This window comes from Erpetoichthys calabaricus, chromosome 13 (assembly GCF_900747795.2).
Source record: "Erpetoichthys calabaricus chromosome 13, fErpCal1.3, whole genome shotgun sequence".
NCBI lineage: Eukaryota > Metazoa > Chordata > Cladistia > Polypteriformes > Polypteridae > Erpetoichthys > Erpetoichthys calabaricus.
This window is the reverse complement of record NC_041406.2, coordinates 63489410-63500656: the sequence shown is the minus strand read 5'-3', so window position 1 is coordinate 63500656 and position 11247 is coordinate 63489410. Positions and strand designations below refer to the sequence as shown.

The 11247-nt window shown below is 35.5% G+C and overlaps 1 protein-coding gene across 1 annotated transcript in view; it reads left to right on the top strand.

Annotated features, from left to right (window-relative positions):
- The first annotated feature begins 1585 nt into the window (after positions 1-1585).
- The window catches only part of col1a2 (collagen, type I, alpha 2), a 54140-nt gene continuing 44478 nt past the window's right edge, over positions 1586-11247 (top strand). The window contains exons 1-8 of the mRNA XM_051935472.1: positions 1586-1792; positions 5145-5146; positions 5964-5999; positions 6421-6504; positions 10238-10294; positions 10638-10682; positions 10786-10839; positions 10945-10998. Coding sequence (XP_051791432.1) covers positions 1726-1792; positions 5145-5146; positions 5964-5999; positions 6421-6504; positions 10238-10294; positions 10638-10682; positions 10786-10839; positions 10945-10998 — 399 coding nt within the window. The 5' untranslated portion in view covers positions 1586-1725. The remainder of the gene's footprint in view (positions 1793-5144; positions 5147-5963; positions 6000-6420; positions 6505-10237; positions 10295-10637; positions 10683-10785; positions 10840-10944; positions 10999-11247) is intronic.

Here is an 11247-nt window from a genome sequence, read left to right as displayed (position 1 = left end):
TATCTATCTATCTATCTATCTATCTATCTATCTATCTATCTATCTATCATATAGTGCCTTTCATATCTATCTGTATATCTCTCAAATAAACGTTTTAAACAATGCATTAGCTAAAAGAGAAGACTGGAAAACTGAACCGAAGAAGCTTTACAAGTCTAAAATTTACACAATTGTATAGTGAAGATATCTCAGATAGATAGATAGATAGATAGATAGATAGATAGATAGATAGATAGATAGATAGATAGATAGATAGATAGATAGATAGATAGATAGATATGAATAACTCTAAGACATATAGGTAGATAGATATGAATAACTCTAAGACAGATAGATAGATAGATAGATAGATAGATAGATAGATAGATAGATAGATAGATAGATAGATAGATAGATAGATAGATAGATAGATATGAAAGGCACTTTATTAGATTGATTGACCGATCGATTGATGAGCTGACGGACTGATTGATACATAATGTTAACTATTGTAAGTTTGCATATGTAAAATAAGTGACTACCTTTTGGTAGAGAGTTAAAGCTTAAATTCCGTTATTCGTGTAATTGATTTGGAGGTTATCCGTTGACGATAATTTTGCCACGTGATGACGATTTTGCCACGTATATGACTATTCCTAACTTAAAGTATCTTCAGACTCACTTTTAATTGACAACTGGAAACGAGAACAGTCAATACAAGTCCATTTTGAGTGAGATTTTCTCACAGTTAAGAAAAACGCAGTTGCGCTTTCACAATGTGATAACGAGTAGCCTAAATATATTGCACCGTTTCTGTTCGTCTATTTGTGACGAAGTAAGTCAGTTTTCTCTGGAATGCAGTTTAAGGGCATTAAACGCACTAAAGTATTTTTCCTGAAGCCCTTTCATTAAACTTCTTTGGCTAACTACTGGGATCACTTTGTATTTGGCTTGAACCTGAGTGAATTCCCTCCTGAAATACCCCCCTTCAGATCTGGCCGTGTGTTATTGTGATTTCTGACCATTTTCTTCTAAAGTGGAACAACATACGAAAACAGAATGAAAAATACACACAATCCAATTGATGCGACTAAGTTAAGCAGGTTGGCTTTTTTACATATGTATATAACAGAACTGTGCGGATGCTTTGGAGCATCGCGTTTTCCGCTTCTTTAGCGAAATCCGGATCAAGCGGTGATTTATTTTGTTTTTTATTGTTAGAACTCCTCGGACACAGCATCAGTGCGCAGTCGACCAGGTGTCTTCCTCCGTACCTGTCCCGTCTCTGCTGGCTCCTCCACTGCACTCGTTGTGTAGGATGAGTTAAAAAAAAAAGACAGCCACCGTGTCAGAGTTTCCTTTTTAAAGACTCAAACTGTCCACGTCCTCAGAAGAATGGATCTAATTAAAACGGTGCATTCGTCATCACGGTCAATCCGGTGCCAGTATTCCTTGAGAAGAAGGGCTGGAGATAAAGGAGCACATGACCGAGCAGCTCCCTTTTGGGATGGGAGCGACTCCTTTTTCTCTCCACTCCTATTGGTTTGGAGCTCGAATTTTGACACGCAGACAAAGGAACCTCCTGCCATATAAATAGGGCTGATTAGACTTTATTATTTTAGCATCACGGCAGCAGGTTTCTGCTAAGTCTGGAGTTACTCTTGTCATCACAACTGTATGCCTGCGCGTTGTAGGTAAAATCCAGGGCTCTGCAGCACAAGGAGTCTGCATGTCTAACCTTTAGACATGCTCAGCTTTGTGGATAATCGGATTGCGTTGCTGCTCGCAGTAACTTTCCTAGCAACATGTCAATGTAAGTTCATGTGCCTCATCTTTCTTTTGTCTTTTTCTTTATCAGTGCTGATTAAACCTATTTCGTTTCTTAGTCAACCAAAGCAAGTTTACATTATTGTTTTAACATAATAAATAAATACACATTTTATATTTTTGGACAAAAACTACATCAATAGCTTTTATTGCTAATTTACCATCTTTAAATCAAACGGTTTGCGATTTGTTTAAGTATATGAAAAAAAGAGATAAACGCACGTTTCAAAGACCTAGACTATACACTACTAGGAATAAAAAAGAGAAATTCAGTTTTCCATGTTGAAAATGTTTTATTGATCATTATAAAAAATGTAGCCACAACAGTATCCGCCGTCTTTGCGGTTAACTAAACAATTTGTAGAAGTTTTGGGCGTTGGACTGCGTTGGTGGGCTTCTCTTGTGCCGTCTCGATTATGTACAAAGCTGAGCGCGCCATCTGGCGGTGCAGACCCGAAACCACCGATCATCAGAACAACCTCGGAGGCGCTGCGAAGGGGCGCACTTGACCTTAATGTTGAATTTAATAGTTTTCATTTTTCTGGAAGGAATTATGCAAAATTGTTTTGAAAAGTTTCAAGCGATCTAGGAAAAAATAACTGAAGTGTAATACTGCATCGTTATTACTGTGCTTTTGACCACTGACAAATTAAAATCTCAGCCACATAAAATGTAATTTTAGAACATATTATGATATTGTTATTTGACATTAAAATCATTTAAAAATGTTGCCATAATATTTGTATTTTTTTTTTTATTATTATGCCTTTTTTGATTTTCTGAAAAAGGCACAGAGTACATCGTTTAAGTTGCCCTCTTGTGACAATTAACACAGAATGCTAAGATTCACTTTGAATGAAAGTCGTCCTTCCATCCATCCATCCATCCTCTTTTTCTGGCTCAGTTTTTCATTATAGCTTTTTTTTGCATTGTTCAGCTTACAGTGGGTTCCTGCCAAGCTCCTACTGCTGCCAGGTTAGTCAAGAATACCCTGATCTTCTCTAGGGTTGCAGGGACTGACAATGGATGGATGTTAAGTCAGGACACAACCCTCCCCCCAGCACCCCCACCCCCCACACACACGCGTACACACACACACACATATACTCAGGCTTTGATCTTGTCATGTATTGTCTGTTTTAAATTGGAAAAATATATCACTCAAAATACAACAAACAGCAGGTTTTAACTACCTGAGGATTACTAATATAAAGTATACCTTACCTGAAATGTATTAATAAGTTTGAAAAACAATGAAAAATGTTGGGATAATGTTTTACTTCTACTATGTCAAAATATTTAATATTAATTAATTAAATAACTAGAAGGAAAGAGGGATGTCTCATTCGTGCTGATTTGAATCATAGTAAACATTGATGACCAGGCCTTGGTTTACCCATGTGTCACGGGCCACGGTTATTACTTACAATGGACTGCCATCATTATACTATATATATATATATATATATATATATATATATATATATATGTGTGTGTGTGTGTGTGTGTGTGTGTGTGTGTGTGTGTGTTTGTCTGACATCTTTATTTAAGGTGATTTCCTACACTGGAAATACACTTAGTTACATTTCTTTTGTTGTTACAAATGGCGCACAGGCAGGTGACGTGACTTGCTCATGGTCACCCAACATAAATAGCAGGATTTGAACTCACAACCTCAAAGCTTGAAGTTTAAAGCCTTTACCACTATGTCACATATATTTTAGCAATTATAGACTAAAGTAGTGCATACCCATGCACATAGTAAAATTTCAGATCATGATTTCATTTATTGGTTAAACTCTACATAATTACCGATATAGATAAATTACAGGCATTCTTGAAATTATGCAACATACAGATCGTGTCTAATTTTCTTTTCTTTCACAAACACTGCACACTGGAGTCCATCTAAGAATATGTAGTGCAACAGGCCCTCTGCTGGTAACGGTGTAGAATAATGCAGGAAACTCACTTTTTCCAGAAAATACTAAAAAAACAAATCTGGATATGATAGAAGAAATCCAGTTCTTTTACATTTTAAATGTGTTTATTTTATTATTCACCACAGTTATCTGTTTTGTAACTTTCATGATAAGGCCAAGTTTTTAAAGTATTTGAGACTCTCAACTGAAATTTTGTAGGCAAAAATGTAGCGCTGTTCATTAACAAAAAATAACACATCAGAGAATGCGGCGAAACAACATCGGAGTTGGAGGTCAAAGCACAAGGCGCACGGGCCGCAATTTAAATACAGAGAAGTTCTTCTGAAATTCCTTAAAAGAATGATCAGAAATAATCCATTCATTTTTACATTTTAATTTTTCTATAATTTATTATTGTGTTTAAAAATGTTTTGTGCATGCCCACTGATATGAATATGATACAACAAATTCTCTTATATCAAGGCAGACCAATAATAAATATAATTGCTAATCTAATTAAATGAATATCAAGGAATTAAAATTAATATTTTGAGAAAGCACAAATAATGCATTATAGATACAATACAATACGCCTGTGTCTATAATCTCCCTAAAATGCCCGTTTATATGACTCTCTCTCTCTTTCTATACAAATTTATATATGTGTATATATATATATATAATATGGAGAGATACATATTCAAACATATAAATATATATATGAAAGTATGTATTTAAAAATCTTATTGAATAGCACCCCTTCAGAGATGGGGATTGGTCCATCCTTGTACTCAGGACTACCAGGACAGGCTCCAATCCCACTGGCCCTGTAATAGAGAAACACTTTAAAACATTGGAAGATAGATATGCAATTTATGCTGAAAATATCTATCTATCTATCTATCTATCTATCTATCTATCTATCTATCTATCTATCTATCTATCTATCTATCAAATAAAGCTTTCAGCATTTTATTTCTCTTCTTAACTATTGAATGTTAATATAAGTGCATGTGTGTCTAATTAATATAATGTGTGTACATGACTTTAATCAAATGAAAATTTTTATGTTTTAATTAAACAGTGCATTTTTAAAAATCAATAAAAATATTTTATAGAATTATTAATAATTAAATAATAGAACTTTTTCCAATGCATATTTTCCTATTTAGTACTTTAGGCTATTTATAAAGTAGCGTAATGTACTGAATATATAATAAGTATAAGCTGAATGAATGCTTACATCACCGATATTTCCAGGCCATTTTAAATAACATTTTTTTTTCTTTTTTTTTTTATCTTTTCTTCCCATTCCAATACAGTCGCGCAGGTTAGTACTTCTTTATACATTGTAGTGTATTTTATTGTAAATTTACCTGGACTAAGAGATTTACATTCATTGCTGTGTATCAGAAGCTGCTGTGGTTGGCCCTGTGTCCCCTGCCCCGAGAGTCTTTTCTCCTGCTGCCCCTTTATATTGGTGCCTTTGTTTATGTTTGGGGGTTCATTACACTTTACACAAGGATGTGGACCATATTCTCCTGGGATTCCTTTCCAGACTGAATTGGTTTGATAGGGCACAGGTCGAATGTGGGCTGTCCTGAGCTCTCTAAATGGGCCGGACATTTAAGAATATGTTATGAAAGCAAGTTTGAAGAACAGTCCACAGGTTAATACCTGGACCGTTGCTACCACAAATATGGCTGTTTCAAATGAGAACAGCAGCATATTTCATTTCAATTGTAATGGAGGAAATATACATATGCTTTTTTGAATTAGGCTTATTCTTGATTGGACAAATATCAATCTCAAAGTACAATCATTGCTGGATTTAAGCTCACTAGAAAAAAAACAACAACTGTTCCTGTCTTCCACTAGGTGGTGACCTTTGTCGTTTATCGTGTGCATTTAAGATGAATGCTGCTTTTCTAATTGTAGTTTTTTATTTGTTTGCTTTATTTGTTCACTGCAGGGGCTTGAAGGACCACAGGTTAGTATCATTTATTCTCAAAGAACGTAATTATGAAGTATCAGTAACATTGAAATATTTTGAATAATACGATATTATTTAAAAAACTTATTTTGCATTTTTTAGTGTAAATTAACTAATTAATTAGCAAAGCATGCTTTAGAATCCAAATTATTGATGATTTGTATAATTCTGCATGAAGTGCTATGTCTGCTGCTCCCATTATTATTTCATTTTAAAATACAAATGTGTAACTCTTTTTTCAGGGTCCCGAGGGAGATAAAGGTCCCCAGGGAGACAGGGTAAGCAGTTTTTTTTATATGTGTGCATTTTGTGATAGCTGAATATAATTATTTTAAATGTCAATTGCATATTATCTCTTGTTAAACAAAAGACAAGCAATTGTTTATCTATTTTATATAAAATTGTAATGTGGCAGTGTTTTAAACCAATATGTTTTGGTCTTGTGTTACCAGCATAGTTCCTAGATTCAGTGGAGTTAGACCTTTACTTGAAAGTGACATAATGTTTTGTCAGAGAATCATAAAAAGACTTTTATTATTCAAAATGATTAATTTTGTTCTTAAAAATGTGATATTAATATTTTTAGTTTTATTTTAGCTCCATTTTATGCCAGCCGTTTGCTTTATATTCGTGTTACCTCTCTTACTGACAGTATTTGCTTTTCTGTATTATTAATTGTACCTCTCTTGTTATATTTAGGGTCCCCAAGGTCCAAACGGCAGAGATGGTGACCCTGGTCTACCCGGCCCTCCTGGCCCACCTGGTCCCCCTGGCCTTGGTGGAGTAAGTCTGCATATATCTCTTTCATTATTCGCTGTGTTTGAGACTTAAAATGTGACTTTATTGTGAAAATAAATTTGGGCTTTAAAGTACCTGCTCAACACCTGGACCCCCAGTTTAAGAATATGCAAGTTTTAACCATGGCCTATTATAAACAATAGCCAGGCTCTTCCAAAATACTTCTAAGATTTATGGTTTGTAATATTGGACCCATATTGGGCCTCAGAGTAGAAAAGTTTTATGGTGACACTTCATTTTACCGTTCCACCTTCTCAAAGCAAACCAAGGGTTTTATGGGGTCAAGACCACACCTACAGAATACGGTAATTAATTGTAACTGTGGTGCCTCCCACTTCCTAAAATTCTAACGGCACCATCTGTCGGAGCCCTCTTTGTGCTAAGATTTCTTCATCCTTTTTCATTTTCCAATAACAAAGTAACTTTTCATTTTGTGGAAAAGATGGGGGAATTCATTGAAATTTTACAGTTTCATTGTTTAGAAAAGTGAAATAACTGGGTAATCCCCTGATTTCATTCTCAGATGGCCACATGCTTTCTGTCATTCATTTAATTAGCTGTATTCACAGCTTCAGCTGATTCTTTAATGTAGAAAAACTCTTAATTGCACCTCACCAATATGAGAAGATGTCATTACATGCATTATAATACCAGTTAACAGGCTAAAACAAAGCACTGATCAAACAATCCAATCTTTCATTAAACGTAACCCCCAATTGAACTGAGAAGCTGCTATGAGTGGGATTTTAATCTGTGATTAAATCTATGTTGATTTTAAGTGTAATTAATGTAGAAATGAATGGTGCAGTGTTCAGTTCAAGGTTACATGATGGTGTCATTATTCTGTTGAACCTGTAAAATCACTAAATAGGCAAATCAATATTTTATATGTTTGCCTAGTAGCTGTTTGAAAAATAACAAAAATAAGTAAATAAGATTAAACAAAGATATGAGTCACAATTACATAAACATCTGAAAAAACACCATCATTTAAAGAATGTTAGGACAAGAAATAAACATGGAGGGCAGTGTTTGTGACACGGGCCAGAAAGGTTGGAGGGGAACAACAAAACACTACAAACAAAGAAAATGCAGTCACTCATAGATATAATGAACTAAAGAGCAGTATATAACATAAATAAATCGGAAAGGTACTAGATCTGATTGGTCAGCTTGGCTTTATTGTGATTGGTCAGTTTGGCTTTGGTGTCAGGAATAAAGAGGAAGTGCAAGACACACATGGAGGAGTAAAAGAGTATGAGCCATGCTAAGAGAGTTTGGCCTCAAAGATGGCAAGTATAAAGCAAGACAGGAGGCAAGAAAGGTGCCTCGCAGATAAAGAGAGTATGAGATGTAGGCTTTACAAGAATGAGCTCAAGAGAGCGCCGGTGAAGAGGTATTCACACACTCACAAATATAGAGGAAAGTCACTGAAGATACATGTAGGGCAACAGATAGAAAATATGTTTTAATTATTCTATTACCTGTCTGCAGCAGGCTAGTAAATATATAAATAAATACGTAATTACATACATAAATAAAATTCAAGTACTAATCAACTGTTACTAAAGCTATTTGGAGTAGTGATAGTAATGGGTTGGAAAAGTGCATTTTCATATATTCTGTACGGTATAACCCCAGTGACATAAAACCAACACCGCTAATGTCAGCCCTGATGATTTTGCTGTTTTCTAAAATAGTTCTAAATGTGTATGGCAATATGGTGGATTTGAATATTCTTCCAATGAAAAGAATACTTTAAAAGCAGCCATCACTTAGCCACCATTGCCAAAGCCTATTGCTGGGTGTTCATTTTAGACTTAGCTGGCTCTAGTATTCCTTCTTATTATGTGGTCACTCCTTTAGATCATTTTGAGAAACTCCCAAAACTTTGCATGCGGTGCCATGGCTATGCATGACCTATGCAGTGAATAACATTTTAAAATTTGTTACATTAAAAAATAATGTGTTAGTATGCCCTATTTTATTTATTTATTTATTGGAGATTCTAAATTGCCTCCATGTAAGTGCGTGTCTGGTGCTGGCTACTGCTTTTCCCCCAAAACTGCTGACATAGGCTCTGGCCCCCATGACCATTAATCAGATTAATTAGGTGTGAGAATGTTATGTTTCAGCTATTAATTTAGTTTGTATTTGTCCACTACATATTCTTTTTCTATAGTATTTTGTAATGGATCATTCCAAAAAGACATTTCTTTATTTCAGTGTAGTTAAATGTACTGATTTTCTTTACTCGGCACAATTATTTCATGCACCTCTCCTGCTTGAATACGTTCCAACTGGCAAGTGTTAGATGAAGGGTGATAATTCTGTAGGGATTATTTTTAATGGACCTTAGTCAATATCAACCTTGTAGTGGCAGGTTACAGTACATAATATAATGTAATGTTGTCATATTCTCTAAGTCAAGAAAAGAGTTGTGAGGGTCAGGGTCTATTGTGGAAGTACAGAGCACCAGCCAGGACGTCCATTCCAGGGTCCACTCTCACAAACACCTCCACATACGCAAACAGAGGCCATCTTGGAATTGTCAGTTAACCAAACCACTTAATACGCAAAGCCAGTTATAAGCCTGTCTATAGGTGTCAAATTTTAGAGATATGTTCCATGTTAAATTATGTAGTTGATCTTCAGGTTAGCACTCACAGCTCCCAAGTCCTTCTGTTAAATCCCCAGTGGGATGCTAGGTAGAGTATGATTGAGTTTTCTTTTTCACTTCTGGTTTTCACCCCCACATTCCAAAGATAGTGTATTACGTTAATGAGCCATGGCCACATCAGAGTGAGTGTAAGAGTGTGAATATGCTCTCAGATGGATTCACCCCCAGGGTTGATTAATGCCTTGCTCCAGTCCTCAGAATGCATAACAGAATTTGATGATGATGGATACCTTTAGACTTCTCCTCAGAAACCTTAATAATCAAAAAATGTATCCTTTTCGTTATGGTATAAGCATTGACTCACAAGGATTAACGAACGCTAGACTGGACTAGGCAATAAAAAGCAACCAACATAAAACTAATCACTAATCACTGGTCAGCTGAAAGCTCTTTCTAACACAGCCATTGATACCCTTTTCTGTTATGTGATTATCATCTTTGAATGCATATAACAGTGTAATTCTTAAACAAGCACAATATTTGTTAATCATTTTTCTGTATTTGAAATAAAACAGTTACTATTATCTGTGATAGTTTCATATTGATCTCTACACCTATTCTTGTGAGGCTAGGGTGTGTAGCATAGGGCCTTCTGCATTTCAGAAATCATGCAGTTTTAGTTTTTGTTTGCATCACTGAATGGTCAATATTAAATCACACAGTCATACAAGGAGAGAGGTGGTAGGCAGTTCTGGTGACACTGTAGCTGTGCCCCCATGTCGAGGTGGTATTTTCTCTTCTACTGTTACAATGCTTGGCCTCCCTCTATCTTCTGTTGTATCTGCTCCTATTACACACAAAAATGAAAGAGGAGTAAAGGGGTTAATGGGTTTCTTCGTAGTGTCAGGTTATCCACCTCCAATTCAAACATCATTCAAGTCCCCATGTCTTTCTTCAAACTATTAAAATATGACAAATAATAATTAAGAAGATTTGGCCTTGTTTTGTGTATATTTTTGTAACACATGACAAATAGCAAACACTTGCCCAAATGTTCTAAGTGCATTTATTTAAATTTCCTTGTTTTTCTTTTGACAGAACTTTGCTGCTCAGTATGATTCATCCAAATCGGCTGATCCTGGACCTGGACCCATGGTAAGCAAACTAGGAGCTGAGGGCTTAACATTTGACGTTGAGACGTTTCACTTTCTTGAAGTTAGGGATTGTGCAGTATCTACATACACTTCTTTATTACCCTCTTAAAAAAAGACAGATATGAATATAATGGTGGCACTTGTACAACACACTTGTAATTGCCCTGGGAATAATGAGTTCATTCTGCAGTACAGTGTATGTGTGATGGGTTACACACCATCAAAACTATTTTCAACTGCATTCAATGTGAGGGTAGCAGATTAGTTTCTTTGTGTTTATATGAGTGGGTATAGGTTGACATTATAATAGATCATCTACAATTGTCATCTCTTAATTGTTACAGGGCCTAATGGGACAAAGAGGACCCTCTGGACCACCTGGACCACCTGTACGTTTTACCTCTTATTTAAGACTCTTTTTAACTACTTACAATTGCTTTTTATAGCACATATTGTTTTTAATGTGTTTTGTCTTTATTTGCCTTGGATTAGGGTAGCCAAGGTTTCCAAGGACATGCTGGAGAGCCTGGTGAACCCGGACAGACTGTAAGTATTTAGTTAGCCCAGCCTGAACTGAATTTGGTGTACATTTGTTCCAAACACAATTTCCTTTGCTTGAACTTTTCTTTACCTTTGCTTCATTCCTAATAGGGCCCACAAGGTTCTCGTGGCCCCGCTGGACCTCCTGGCAAGCAAGGTGAAGATGTAAGTGAAATAATTTAATAATGAACGGTCCGTTTATTTTTGCACCTTTAAATTTTCAGACACTATAAAGTATTTTTGACTGTAATTACTGAAGTGCAGTCATCTAGTAATTTGGACAAATATTCATTCAATGCAAAGAGTTAGACCGAAGATAGCATGCAGGCCTGTCTACTACTTGTTTAGAAAGACTGACATGCTTTTAACTTTTGATTTTTAAGAACTCTAAGTGAAGTTTAACATAGGCCATTC